General features: G+C 38.9%; 1 protein-coding gene across 1 annotated transcript in view; it reads left to right on the top strand.

Moving 5' to 3' along the window:
* The window catches only part of LOC136827173 (uncharacterized), a 369,000-nt gene that overhangs the window by 310,869 nt on the left and 42,202 nt on the right, over positions 1-15,929 (top strand). The window contains exons 12-14 of the mRNA XM_067084944.1: positions 3,043-3,274; positions 3,481-3,712; positions 4,074-4,199. Of these exons, the coding sequence (XP_066941045.1) occupies positions 3,043-3,274; positions 3,481-3,712; positions 4,074-4,199 (590 nt within the window). The remainder of the gene's footprint in view (positions 1-3,042; positions 3,275-3,480; positions 3,713-4,073; positions 4,200-15,929) is intronic.

Raw genomic sequence — 15,929 nt, 5'->3', positions numbered from 1 at the left:
AGGGAAGAAAGGGCAGGGGGCTTCACATCTCCGGGCAGCTCTCCCGAACCTCCGGTGGTAATAGCAAAGCCCCAGCCCCTCCCTCTTCTGCTGGTGGGATGGCCTTTTCTACTCAACGATGTTGATGGGCTCCATGGTGGGGTCCTCCGGCAGGAGGCAGTTGGGCGGAGTGTGTGGGCATGGTCGCCCGCTTGGCAGCCTTTGTGGAATCCGTCAGCTGCTGTGCCACCCTGATGAGGTCCTTGACCGGCAGGGTATATGCGTCCGTGATCTGCCCACGGACCTCCAGCAGTAGCTGCCACAGGAAGGTCTCCCTCGATAGGCTGATTTCTTTGTGCCTGCCGCTGCTGTCAGTCTCGTGGAGGTTTCCCTCCTGCCGGGGGTTGAGGGCGAGGTCGAAGGCGCGGGCAGCTCTCTTGGAGGCCGGCAGGGAGCAGGTCTCGACGAGAGTGGATTTTATTGCTGGAAGGTGGTGGGGCCCAACGTTGTCATCAACCATGGGGCAATCTTCCTGTATATCTCCTCCGGCAGGGCTTTGATGGCGATGTCCACCTTCAACACCTCATCGGTTAGGCCTGCTACCCTGAACTGCCCCTCGACCCTGTAGAACCAGGGTAAATGGTGGCAGCCTTATGTTAAGGGCTGTCTTTGGCTGGTCCGTCAGGGGGGGTCATCATGTGGGGTGCAGGTATCGGTGTGGAGGTGTGCACTGGAGGGGGTTGCGAGAGGGAGGTGTCTGCTTCCAAGAGGTTCGTGGTAATTTGTACGTGGTTGGGAATGCCCGCGTCCATGCTCATTTTGCGCTCTCACTTGGAGTGTGAGGGAATACTTGTGCCAATGCATGCTCAGGAAGCGTGCTGTGTGGCTCCACTAATGACGCTGGCGACCTGCCAATGAGGGTCGGTAAATGCCCGAGCGCTTTGTTAGAGCACCGTAGTTGGTCTGTTAGTGGCGTGAGTAAGGTTCATCAGGCCAAGACTTAGTCACTGTTTGGGGTCTGTTAATGGCTTCCGGGAACCACTCCGGGGTCACCACTGTGAGAGAGGTGTGAAATAATGAGCAGGAAGACAAGTACTGCTAGTTTATTGATGAAGTGAGCCGCTTATAAAGCGGGGTGCGGACGTCTGCGTACTTCGCAGAGACCGTTGGTACAAAGGTTTACAGGTGACCCGAGGTCAAACTAATTCTTTACAAAAACAGGACAGGTTCATACAGAAAACATAGTGATCAATAATGTCTGACACATAACATAAATACTTCGTTACTTGTACATAAAGCATGATCATTTGGAAAGACAATAAATGTACAGTTTACAATTATGGTGATAAACATATGTTCAGGTCGACCCTAGGTCGATGTGAAGGCACCACAGAAAACGGGATGTTCACTGGAGAGAACACGTTGAGCAGGAACTTTTCAATTTAACTGTGACTTAGAACCTTATCAGCAGCCAAGAAGGTATTTACTTAGTATGGAAGTGGAACAGGTGTGTCATTCATATCTTGTACTTATATGTAACTGTTTATGTTGTATTCTTAGGTTATAAGTAATCATATTTTTTTCTTAACCAAGTACTATATTGACATCTTGAAAGGCACCAGCCTATTTGAGATGTGAAGCTTTCATGTATTCCATTGTAAAAAAAAAAAAAAAGCACTACCTATAAGATGTACTTATCTCTTGTAAATAACAGAAGTGATGTATGAGCACTTGTATACTTCTCTTTATTTGTCTCCCTTGAGAAGGAGCCCTTTAACTTCCAGGTTTCACCATCAAACACAGGTTTAACCACGAGGTTCGGCAGCCTCTCACAAATCGCTTTGACAGCCGCATGCCCAAATGTCACCTGCATTGCCCACCTCTTGATTTCAACTGTGTGGAAAAGATCACCTGAACTATTGTGCTGCTCATATTAAAGCAGGTCAGAGCCTGCTGATAAAGTCAGTTGTTTCTTATAATACTATGTATAATTTCCTTACACCTTGATTGGTGGAAAGATACTGACATAAACGGTAGTCTACATTGTTATCGATAATTGATATTACAGAAACTGACGCACAGTTTTTATTGGTATAACTTCCCTATAATAATTTAGCAAAAATAAAATAGAAATTTTATGGAAATTCATCATAAAATAGTTGTATACTGTAAATCAAAGTCTGAAATTTTGTATAATGCGAAACAGTTTAAAACATTATACAAACAATTTGGTTTTCATGTTGCATCATATTATGTCTTGTGTTATTTGCAGCAGATCAAGAAGTGACTTTGACAGATGTCAAGCTGGAAAAAAAATTAATAAATAAAGGTGCGACCACTGATTGACTGATATGAGTAACCACCTACATCAGCCAATTAGTAGTCACATTTGTTCAGCCTCGTAGCTGGTACGCCGCTGTATTGCCAGACAAGAAGATTCTGACAAAGGGGCGAAAAGAGGGAGAAAACAAACTCCTCTTTTTCCAGATACAAATATTGGCTGCTGAGGAGGATGTGTAGTTGTTAATACTGTTTCCTGTCAATTGGATTTTATCCTGTTCTTTCATGACTGACAGCATTTGAAGATTTCTCATTCACTTGTTGCTAGCAGAATCATTAGCGTTAGGGTAAGTGTTGTCTCTATGAGATAAATATAAATATGGGAAAATGTCCCACATAAATCATAAAGATCAGATCTTGTATCATTATTAGTGAAACAAAATCATTCTTAAGAATTACATCTAATATCAGTATTTGTGTTACAAACATGATACAGATTAAAGTCTGCTTTTTGATGTTATTGCATTTTGTAAATTGCTAAGGATGCAGTTCACGTTACAACAGGAAACTGGTACTCGCGTCTGAGTCGTGTGTGTTTGGGAACCATAGTAATATACATTAAGAGTTCTATTGAATTCTGTCAAGAGAAATAAAAGTGTAGATTGAGTGCTGATGACATATTCAGTCCCAGCAAGGACTCGAGGATTAATAGTGGTTTTTTATTTGGATTATATTATTCCAACACATATCCTGTTCTTGAGAAGTAAAGCTTGATTGTGGCAGGTTGCTGTGTGTCGCATTTTTATAGTTTTCCTTAAATTTGTGGTAAATCTGTTGTTTTGTAGATTTGTTTATCTTGATGGAATGTCTTTTTTTGTATCCAGGGAAGATTACGACCTCGCTGAAAACCTGAATTCCGAAGCAAAAGAACAGCTTTATGTTGAATTGAAGTCAGGTGCTGAGTCTGGATGGGATTATTCTACTCGCTGGATTGTAAACAATGGCAGCAACAAGGGTCAGTTTATCAGTTTTTGAACATCGAGCCTTAGGATGCGGGTGAGATAAGAAAGTTTAGTTGCTTTTCCCATTGAGATGCATTCCCATTTCCTATCACTGTCAGTGATGAAGAGATGCTTTCATCATAAAATTATGTTCCTGGAGGTACCATAACTTATTGGGCTTTTAGAAACTTTAGGTTTAAAAGTGCCATATTCATTGCAGGGTCTCTGAAAGACTTGAGGGTTACTTCAATTGCTCCAGTAGATCTAAACAGTCTGCTCTGCGTCAACGCAAGATTTCTCAGTGAATTTTATCGAAGAGTGGGAAATTATACGAAGGAAAAATATTATGACGATCTGGCAACGATTAAGAACACCACAATGGCTGAGCTTTTTTGGGACAAGGCAGATGGAGTATGGTATGACTTTGACATCAAAACACAACAGAAAAGAAGGTAAATGAGATACATTTCCTAATGCTTTCCTTCAGTCGAGTTAACATAAAAAAAACAAGGTATAAAGAGATTCGTTCCCAATAAATCATTGGGTCAACTTCAAGTCCTGAAAGTGATAAATACTTCTTTTACAGAATTAGAAGATTGTAAACAAATTGACTTACATTGAACTTAAACTTACACGCTTCTTGTAATCGTCCTGACATGGGAATTGGTTAACTGTTTATCTGAAGCGTTGTTACAAGATACCTTCTGAATTGTTGTGCAGATTTCTTTTATTTCCAATCGTCGTCCAGTGAATTTTTGTACGTATTTGTTTATTATATAATTTTCTACATCATGTTTTTTTTTTTATTCACAGATACTTCTACTTGTCTAACATCCATCCAATCTGGAGTGGTTGTTATGGTCAAGAAGATTCAAGGGCACACACTATCGAAAAGGTTATTTCATATCTCAAGATGAATAAAGCCATTGATTATGTAGGGTAAGCTGCAATTTAATCTGTTGCACTGATTGTTTTGTTCCAGTGTCGTGTGTGTGTTTATTATGTATGTATGTATATATATATATATATATATATATATATATATATATATATATATATATATATATATATATATATATATGTATGTATGTATGTATGTATGTATGTATGTATGTATGTATGTATATATATATATATATATATATATATATATATATATATATATATATATATATATATATATATATATATATATATATATATATATATATATATATATATATATATATATATATATATATATATATATATATATATATATATGTATGTATATAGTATGTATATATATATATATATATATATATATATATATATATATATATATATATATGTATATGTAGTATATATATATATATATATATATATATATATATATATATATATATATATATATATATATATACACAGTATATATATACTGTGTATATATATATATATATATATATATATATATATATATATATATATATGTATATATATATATATATATATATATATATATATATATATACAGTATATATATACTGTATATATATATATATATATATATATATATATATATATATATATATATATATATACATATATATATATATATATATATATATATATATATATATATATATATATATATATATATATCCATATAAAGGATATAGGCAGGACAGCTAATCAGTCAGACATATCAAGAACTGAGGGCAGTGGAAACAAACTGGTGCGTAAAAACATCTTTATTTGTGCCGACGTTTCAAGACAATTAGTCTCATTTTCAAGGCTGCAATAAGAGTAAATATTGTGAAATATAAATACGTATAAATTATACAAAAATGTCATTCAAAACATTTGTACATAAGAATAAATTAGGCATTCCTGGAGGTACCAACCTATATAGAAGGGAGAAGGAGAGCGACTGGAATGTGGATGAAAGAAAACCAAAGAAGCCGGTTACGACAGGTAGGGAGGGGTGGAGGAGTTTTGGGCATTCAGCAATGGTACTGTCTGTTGATAATTAGCGATTCCAGAATAGAGTGTGCTAGCTCGGAAGTGGCCCTTGTAATGATTTTAAATTGATCATATTCAATGTTATTACCACATTTTTTGGCATGTTCTCTGATATTTGAAAATTCGGGATTAGTCAGTTTATTGCCCATTCCAGAGCTCACACCTTTGTGAGAATCGGCGCTTACCTTGAGAAGTCTTTGGGTGCAACCCACCTAAGAGAACAACGAGGACAGTCGTATTTATATATCACCCCAGACGTCATAAGGCCCCTTAAACGGTCTTTAGTACTGACTAAAGAGCCAATCTTCAGGGGATTCTTTGGTATTAGATTAATTTTTACGGCTCCATAATGCCTAGACATAATTAATCAAATTCCAAAAAATCCTCTGGAGATAGGTTCTTTATTCAGCACTAAAGGGTGAGGGGAAGGAGGGGAAGGAAGAGGGAAGGTGAGTGGGATGGGAGGAGGAAGGGGGAAGGGGAGGGAAGATGGACGGTGAGGGGAGGAGGGGAAAGGGGAGGAAGGGGTGGAGGAGGAGGGAAGAGGGAAGGAGGGAAGATGGAAGGGAGGAGGAGGGGAAAAGGGGGAAGGGGGGAGAGGAAGGGGACGGAAGATGGAAGGGGTGAGGGGAGGAGGGGGGAAGGGGAGGGGAGGGGAGAGGGGGGGGGGGGAGGGTGGGGAGGGGGAGGACACAGCTAAATTAACACTTGATCTTGTGCTCAGGAAGGGGAAGGAGGATGGAAGGTGAGGGGAGGAGAGGGGAAGGGAGGAGGAGGGGAGGGGGAAGGGGAGAGTGGGGGGAAGAGGGAAAGGAAGGGGAGGAAACAGCTAAATTAACACTTGATCTTGTGCTCAGGAAGGGGAGGGAGGATGGAAGGGGAGGGGAATGGAGGAGGGGAGGGGAGATGGGGAAGGGAGGGGAGGACACAGCTAAATTAACACTTGATCTTGTGCTCAGGGAAGAGGAAGGGAGGATGGAAGATGAGGAGAGGGGAAGGGAGGGGAGGGGGGAGGGAAGGGGAGGTGGGGGAAGAGGGAAGGGAGAGGGGAGGAAACAGCTAAATTAACACTTGATCTTGTGCTCAGGAAGGGAGGGAGGATGGAAGGTGAGGGGGGAGGAGGATGGAAGGTGAGGGGAAGGAGGGGGAATGGAGGAGGAGGGGAGAGGGAAGGGGAGGGAGAGGACACAGCTAATTTAACACTTGATCTTGTGCTCGGGAAGAGGAGGGAGGATGGAAGGTGAGGGGAGGAGAGGGGGAAGGGAGGAGGAGGGGAGAGGGAAGGGGAGGGGAGGACACAGCTAAATTAACGCTTGATCTTGTGCTTGGGAAGGGAGGAGGATGGAAGGTGAGGGGAGGAGAGGGGAAGGGGAGGGGGGGTTAGGGGAAGGGAAGGAGAGGGGTAGTTTTAGTATTATATAGATAGATAAATAGACAGATAGATAGACAGTTAATTGAGAGTAAGTCAGCCAGCTTCTCCTAACACCACCTGCTATTCACAAATATTAAGAAAGCAGCATCTCTTCTACATTGTGAGTAGTCTGTGGCTGAGCATCAGGAAATTTGAATTTCGGGGTCTAATTTGAATGGCCCACTGTCACTTTAAAATTCATTATTTCAAAAAACAAACCCTGAGAAGCACCCCTCCAGAATACGAGCTTTCAGATAAACTAAGTGTCACGGCTGTATCTTTTACCATTATTGCTCCACAGGTATGTTAGGACCCTCACCCACCCTCTACCACATCCCCTGAATGCCAAAAATCAGTATCTGGATCTCTGGGATGGCTAAACGGATTTCGATGAAATTTGGTACCATTAGAGACCCTAGTGGGAAACCTCTAAAGCCAGAGTTTCATCCTGGTCGGTTTAATATTTCCTGAGTTATAAAGGGCCAAAGTCGGAGTTTTTGTAACTCCGAGTTCTGGGCTTTACTAACCGCCAACTACCGTGGCGGTTGATAACTTAGAAAGAAACACTGTATTCTCCTTAAGAAACACTGTATTCTCCTTCTGTTTCAGACGAAGGGGGTAGGGAGGTCGAGATTTTCTTCTGTCTGTTTGCCTGCCATCTCTCTCCCTCTTGTCTTTGGCTTATATGATATACAGTTGCTCACAGATCTTGATGTTTCTGGTTGTCTAGAAATATTTTGAATAAAGAGATTACATAAAGAAAATCGTAGGTAAAATACTTTTGAGAACCAATAACATTTTTAAAAACTCAAAAAATCTTTATAAATGCATGATTCTTCAAAGAAAACTTATGTGTGAAAATAACGTATATTAGTGTTACTCGAATATAAGAGAAATTTAAAGCTCTCATCTATTCTTGAAACTGCAACAGAAACGATATTAAGGGGATCACTACAAAAAAACAAAATAATCACATGGTTTCTACCTGACACTCTCAGGCCTTCATATAATCAATGCATTCAATTCCTTTATGAATCTATATATATTTTATATATATATATATATATATATATATATATATATATATATATATATATATATATATATATATATATATATATATATATATATATATATATATATATAAATGGATGTATGTAAGCATGTATGTGTGTGTGGGTGTGTGCATGTGTGTGTGTTCCAGCATAACTCTGAGATGCACTAAGCAATTTCAAATAAACTATCTGTGGGGGTAAGACAAAAGGGGTGTGTGGGAAGGGGTGACATGTAAAAATAACTGAAAATGACAGATATTAGTGTCTAATCCATAGTTTCCGAGGTCGTTGAGATGAATAGCAACACTCCTGATGCCCTTTAAGTCCAAGTTCAGCCTGATAGAAAGGAAGGGTGAGAAGGGGGTCGGGAGGGCGTGACATGTAAAAATAACCGAAAACGACAGATATTAGAGTCTAATCCATAGTTTTTGAGGATGCTGAGATGAATAGTGACAATCCCAATGCCCTTTAAGGCCAAGTTGAGCCCCAAGAGGAAGGAGTGGTGAGAATGGGTGAGAAGGTGGTGACATGTAAAAATAACCAAAACAGCAGATATTAGGTCTAATCCATAGTTTTTGAGGATCTTGAGATGAATAGTGACACTCCCAATGCCATTTAAGTCCAAGTTCAGCTCCGATTGAAAGTGGGGTGAGAAGGGGTGGGAAGAGGGTGACATGTAAAAATAATAAAAAAAGACAGATATCAGTGTCTAATCTATGGTTTTCGAGGTCATTAAGATGAATAGTGACACTACCAATGCCCTTTAGATCCAAGTTCATCCCCAATAGAAAGGGGGGTGAGAAGGGGTGGGAAGGGGGTGATATGTAAAAATAACCAAAAACGACAGATATTAGTGTTTAATCCATAGTTTTCAATGTCACTGAGATGAGTAGTTACACTCCCGATGCCCTTCAATTCCAAGTTCAGCCCCAATAGGGAGGGGGGATGAGAAGGGGGTGAAATGTAAAAATAACTGAAAACGACAGATATTAGTGTCTAATCCATAGTTTCCAGGTTGCTGAGATGAATAGTGACACTCCTGATGCCCTTCAAGTTCAAGTTCAGCCCCAGTAGGAAGGGGGCCAGTGAGAAGGGGGTGACATGCAAAAATAACCAAAAACAACATATATTAGTTTCTAACCCATAGTTTCCCAGATTGCTGAGATGAACACTGACACTCCAAATGCCCTTTAAGTCCAATTTCAGCCCCGATAGGAAAGGGGGATGAGAAGGGTTGGGAAGGGGATGACGTAAAAATGACTGAAAATGACCTATATTAGTGTCCAATCCATAGTTTTTGAGGTCACTGAGATGAATGGTGACACTCCCGATTCCCTTCCAGTCCAAGTTCAGGCCCGATAGAAATGGGGGGATGAGAAGTCAAAAATGCTGAAATATAAAATGTCAAAAATGCTGGACAATGTAACTGAAGCAACTATCTTAACAGGATCGAGAGAGAGAGAGAGAGAGAGAGAGAGAGAGAGAGATTTTATCAGTTGTCATTCAGAGTTTTCTAGGCAGCACCAGGTTGGTCAGCTAGTCAGTTATAAAAATTGTTACAAGTAAAAGGAAAGTTTTATTTTGATTTACATTTTATTGTTTTTGTAGTTTGAACTTCATCTATTTCCTCATTGGTCTTAAGTATGTCTTATCCATCTTTGATGGAAGCTAAGTACTCTATAGAACTCGTTCCTGATGTGCTCTAGTCTTTACATATACATATATCCTGAATGTTTGCAATACCGCTCTCAGCCTATGCTTATATTCTTTTCTTACTGATACCCTACCTATTTCTAAATTACCACCAATAAAACCAAATACATACACAATAATTTTATATATATATATATATATATATATATATATATATATATACACTGAAAAATAATAGCTCTATAATTTTAAAGGACACATATATGCATTTCATAGCTTCAATGCTTTAAGATGTGATGAAAGAATTTTTGGAGTGAGATGGTACTGACAGAGCCGTCAGATGTAAAATCTTTGTATTCAGCAAATAGTTTGATTCCTCAGCTATCTGCGTGAGAACTTATAATAATATTGGCAGTCAGGTGATCTCCGAAGTGTTATGTATATTCGTGATACGTCACGTTAATTTGATCTAAATTATGCAAAATCTGCCTAAAAGTGAGTTTGATCGTTCATTAACGTGATAGAACTGCAGTTGTCTAGACGTAGCTTTGGAGAGGATCCAGGCTTTGGAACGGCAGATAAGATGTCTGTGGACTGTTAGAATAACATATTGGACTGGTTAGAACAACATGTGGACTGGTTCGATTAACATGTTAGACTGTTTTTGACATGACTTTGGTTATTGATTTGGGAGTATGTGTGGTTGGATATTTTCAGGCTATTAGCCATAATGAGACTTCTTTAGTAAGTGTTTTGCAGTTTAGAGTTTCAATTATCTAGCTCGATAATTCATTTATTGGCATTTTAATCTTTGCTGGTTTTATTCGCTTTCTTGTTGGGTTATTTGAATAATAAACTTATTTTGTAGAAACTATTGCGTTTCTTTAAATAGTCCATTTAATTGCTTTGAAGGGCCAGGTGAAGTCGGGTGGGTAGTTGGAAAACGATGAGAGAGAGAGAAAGCGATACACGTGAAGAGAGAGAAAGAGAGAGAGAGAGAGAGGGGAGAAAAAAGGATGCAGGTGTTATCATGAGTGAACCTTTTCACGCCTTTTTCCTGAAGAAGACCGTTAGGATTACGTTACGTACACTTTCAAAAAAGTGTTAATTCCGTTCTTGTAACAGAGTTAAATGGTGGCAGCAGTACCTCATGAATGTTAATGTCTTTAATGATGGCGAAAGAGGGAGATTGCTAATAGACTAATTATTAACATTGATACCCAAGCGTGACTGGGCGTGGCGTCATAGTGGTTACCCCTCAGTCTTAAGATAGCGAGTACATAGTGGAGTCGGATTAAATGGGTATCTGAGAACCTTTTTTTTTTTTTTCCGTCTCCATTCGAGTACTGGGGTGAGGGAGTTGTGAAATAGATCTGGATGATCTCTGGAAACAATTTTGGGGTTAACAAATACCCAAATAAGTGAGAATAGTGGCGATTGTGAGTTAGTTACGCAAAGTGATTATTCAACAATAATCACGGGTGTTGTTTGCTTCGTCTTCGAGTGGGTGACGTCACAGGTTAGAAGTCGAGAGATAGGTGCTCCGTTTTCTGTTCAAATTGGTAAGTACCCCATTCTTGTAAGTTGCGCAGAACTCCGTTTTCTATTCTTCTTTTAGAGAAGTAACACACCTTTCTCTAGTATTCCCTTTTGGTTTCTTTTTTATGTTATTCGCTCAGGGCGTGTGATCACTCATTTAAAATGCCGGACGATGCAACAAGCATATCCCAATCAGTTGTGGTGCATAAAGTGACGGCGTTAGCGCGGGAGTGGTAATTTTAAAGGGTTAGTTGACATGAAGCCAACCCAAAATAGAAACTTCATTGAGTCAGTGAACAATTATCTGAATTCCAAGAAAATTACGAATGGCGCGAAGCTTGCAGTAGTTGAGTTAAAGAAATCTATAATAGGCTCATAGGTAACTGGAAATAATATCTCCTTAGATAATTTGAAGGTGTTACACTTTAACGCCTTTGCTGTCGGTCCAGATGTAATTGTAGATAGTTTACATTAAAGAATTACAGTCAGGATACAGACGAATCCTTTTGTTTACAGATTAGCAAAAATCTATCAAAATGCCGACACTGGACAGTAGTTTTGTACAGGGAGGGTGCAAAAGATGTCCTTTCACGGTTTCCAAACCACAGAATAATGATAATCGCTTCGCATTCGGAAATGATGCAACAGCGAAGACATGCATACGGTAGAGAATGAAGAAAATTCAGAAGATCAGTCACAACGATCACGCGTTGTTTTAATTGTGATAAACCTTAGGACATAGCAAATCAAATTGCCAGAGTGAGATATTGTTCCAGTTTGCAAATCTTCCAGATCATGGATGGAGATTTTGCCCCAGCCACAAGTGATAGGAGATTATTCAGGGAAGTCACGGGGTTTTCTAGATATGACAGGAGAATTCCACATGATGCAAGTTCTAGATACACAAAGGAACAGCAGAATTTTCACAAGATAAGTTCGAAAACGGACACAGGATAATGACTAATCAGGTCGTAGAGTCAACAGAACCTAGGCCAATTGTACGTGGATTCTCTAATGGCAATGAAATTCTTATTTTCATTGATTCTGGTAGCTCAGTTAACTTAGTAAATGCTGACCTTTTTCACTCGAAGTTTCCAGAGTGCAAATTAGTCCCTTCTAGTGAGACAGTGTGTGTGATGTACAGCGAGAAAAACTGAATATTTTAGGTTAAGTCATTTCTTGTTTTAACTTTGTATCGGCGGAAAGACAATAGTAGAATCATTTTTGTGGTCATAGAAGAAGTTAGCCTTAGGTGGGAAATGGTTTTGCTAGGACACCCACACTTCTTGCATGCGACACTTAACATCAACATTCTTCTGGGAATTCAGGGGATTACAATAGGTGAGTCTGGGTTGTTTTGTTCCATATATACACAGGAAAAAACTTGTGAAAACCTAAGACACAGTCTGAGACATGTGTAACACATTCATTAGAGAGTGAAGATATTCCGCAAAGATCCTTCAAAAGGATTTTTGTTGGAAGATATTGAATACAACCCAGCAGTTCCTACATTGGTTAAAGTGTCGCTGAAAGAGAAAGAATTTACCTTCTCGAGTGTCGTTGTTGGGGAACCGAGAAATTCAAAGGCGTTGATCACGGTGTCAGTAAATGAAGTTACAATTACTTGGCGTGACTTCAGTAGAATTGGTTAGCTATCAAGACTCAGTGAAAAAATATCACAAAATTACTTATGTAATTGATTTTGAAGGTTTAATGAAGAGCATAAATTAGTGAGTTTTGTGGAGACAGGAATATGTTTCTAACGAGAACAACAGTTCTGAAGTCAGGTTCTGCATGAACATTTGGCTAAGTTGATTATCCTGAGTATTCAGATAGTGAAGTGTTTGAAAGAATATCTAGATATCACATTGCTTTGAAGGGAGATAAATTAGAAGTTACAGATGTTTTAGAACATTCAATCCGCCTAGAAAAGTACCAATCCCATATATATTCCAGCACGAATTCCTTTTTAAGATCAGAGAAAGAAGTAGAAAAAGAAGTTCAGAGGTGGGAGTCAGAAGGCATTATCAGACCGTCAATTCTCCGTTTAATTTTCCTTTGCTTGCAGTTCCTAAGAAAGACGGTAGTATCAAGTTTGTGTAGATTTTGTGATGAATGAAAAAACATGCCCAGATAGATATCTGTAGCTTGTTTGCCTGATTTGTTTGTTGAATCGGTGGCAAAGAATATATATTCATCTATAGATCTTATGTGCAAGGGTTTTTACAAGTTCCCCTTTGAGAGTAGCGTAAATATACAGAATTTTCGGTACCAAAGGGACATTACGAGTTTAATAGGATGACTTTTGGATTACAAGGGTCCCCAATAACATTTACTAGACTGGTTAACACAGTACTTCATGGCTTGTTAGGAAAGTCGGTGTTTGTGTACATGGATGACATTCTCCTTGTATGCACAGATACAATTGAAGAACATCTAAAGATTGTTAAAGAAGTCCTCAAGCGATTCTGATTCGCTGGATTAAAGTCCAAATTGGCCAAATGTGAGTTTCTGGAAGAAAAATTGTCTATTTAGGACATGTTATCTCTAAAGAGGAGTTAAAGTGAATGATGAGAAAGTTAAAGCCATTGTGAATTTTCAGTTCCAAAACCGGAAACAGATTAGATTCGTTCTAAGGTAGCTATATTAGGGTTCTTCGCCGTTTTGTGCGAATTTTCTGGCGTCTCCATTGACAGATTTGTTACGAAGACGTTAAGTTTGTTTGGGTGATAGTCAACAATTAGCTTTTGAGAAAGCTTAAGAATGCTTTGGTGAACCCCCACCAGTTTTGAAGTTTCCAGATTTTTAGTCAACCGTTCACCTTAGTGACTGACGCGAGTCAGGAAGATAGTAAGAGTGCGTGTTTGATGCAGAAATTTGAAGAAGTACCCAATTGCTTTTTATAGCAGAAAGTTCAAAGCGGCGTGGTAGTAACGAAAGGCTGATGTCAGTTGTGGACAAGGAGCTTTCGCAGTCGTCTCTAGCCTTGTTCATTTTAAGATGTTGTTGTTGGGAAATAAAGTTGAGATTTTACAGATCATCAACCGTTGTTGAAGCTTTTAATAAGCCAAATTTGTCGCGAAACACGTTAGTTTACTAATTGAGAGATTTTGATGCAAACCTCAAATACCATTGAAGGTAAGCATAATGTAGTTACCCAGATGCATTGAGCAGATACTTTCCGGTCCGAGGATGAGGAAATACACACCGAATCCTGTGTGGAGAAGAGAGTAAATATTTGTTGTCTAATGTCTCTGATATTAGTAGTTCTGAGAGATCGCATGTGAGAGGACATCACGTTTCTACAGTGCATACTTCGAGGGGAGAAATAGTGATCGGCAGTCTCGGGAGAGATTGTTATTCGTGATGGTAAGGAAGTAGCAGTGTGTTATATTACGGGTGAAAATGTCACTTGGGACATAGGCTTGCTCGAACAAAAGCAAGATGAAGATAAAATTATTGTCAGATGCTAAAGGCATTTCTTGGGAGTTTCACGAAGAAAGGGTATAAGTTACCTTTTTCTGGTCTAGAGTTGGAGAATAATTTATTGGTGAGAAAGTTAAGTATAACCTTGAAGTACTCGAAGCATGGGTGAGATTACACAAATCATCGTGCCAGAAGTCTAGTATTTAGAAGTTCTAGACATTGTACATTGTAAATTTGTTTCTCCTCATTTTAGGTGTGGATAAGACGTATGAAAACGTCAGGTCAAAGTTTTTTTGGAAAAATATGTTTCCGCAGTGGAAGCCTTTACGAAGAAGTGCGCTATTTTTAATCACGAATAAGCCAGCGACAACAGTGTCGTGTCGTTTGAGTTCATATCATACCACATAGCCCGTTTCAGAAAGTGCATATGGATATTCTGGGTAACTTCTCCAGAGTCCGCTTATGGTTATAGACATTTATTAGTAGTTGTTGATGGAGTTGACTCGCTTTTGTCGAGATTTTCCCACTGAAGTACAAATCAGCTGAGGAAGTTGCTATAGCGTTCTTTAAAGGATAATTTGTCGATATGGTGTTCCTGAATGTCAATCACAGACAATGGTAGAGGAGTTTATTAATAAGACTTTAGACAGTCTTGCTAATTTGCTGGAATAAAGAAAGTATCACAATCGTATAGACCTGAAGCGAATAGGTTATGTGAAGGGCGAATCGGAAAGTGATCGAAGAAGCTTGCGCATGACGGTGGAGTGGTTCCGATACATTAGGACAGATCGTTGGATGAAGTGCGATATAGTATCAATACTATGTTGAATGACACAATTAAGATATCTCCAGCAGAAGCTTTGTATGGGTACAAGTTGAAAGGACCTTTTGATTTGTTACCAGAGCGAGTTCAAGGTGATGTTACGGTCACTTCGTTGATAAATACAGCAGAAAGATTTGCGTATCAGTAAAGAACTTGAACTTAGTTCGCGTGCAATGGTAGAGAAAAGTAACGCGCGAAATCGAGGGAAGTAGCTTTCGTGGGTGATAGAGTGTTTGTTAAAGTGGATATTCGGAATGATCTAGTTATAAATTAAGTCCGAAGTTCACGGACCTTTTGAGATTGTAGAGATCAAAAGAGGAATAGGTGTAGTTAAAGATGTAAATACTGGAGTGACAAAATTGACCCACATTTCGAAGTTAAAAGAAAGTGGGATGTAAATGGAACATTTGTATATAGTCATGTAATGGAACGTTTGTATATAGTTAGAGGATAAATAGGTTGATGTTTGTATATATGATATTTATTTTTTTTTTTTTTTTGTCTCTTGTTCATTTTAGATGTTGAAGTTCTTAATCATTTGTTTTCGAATGATTTTAGGAGTTGAGACATGGGCTAATTTCATACGAGATTTGACCCGTGTGTTGGTGTTGTGGTGTTATTGTGTTATGATGTGTTTTGTCATCTGACGCAATATCTTTGTTGTTTGGGATTATTTTTTTTGGGGGAAGTACTTGGTATATCGGACCGAACAAGTCTGATCTTTTTTTTCGGGTTGGGAGATCGTATTTGAGTGGCCGGAT

This window comes from Macrobrachium rosenbergii, chromosome 41 (assembly GCF_040412425.1).
Source record: "Macrobrachium rosenbergii isolate ZJJX-2024 chromosome 41, ASM4041242v1, whole genome shotgun sequence".
Lineage (NCBI taxonomy): Eukaryota > Metazoa > Arthropoda > Malacostraca > Decapoda > Palaemonidae > Macrobrachium > Macrobrachium rosenbergii.
This window is presented reverse-complemented; position numbering and strand designations above follow the sequence as displayed.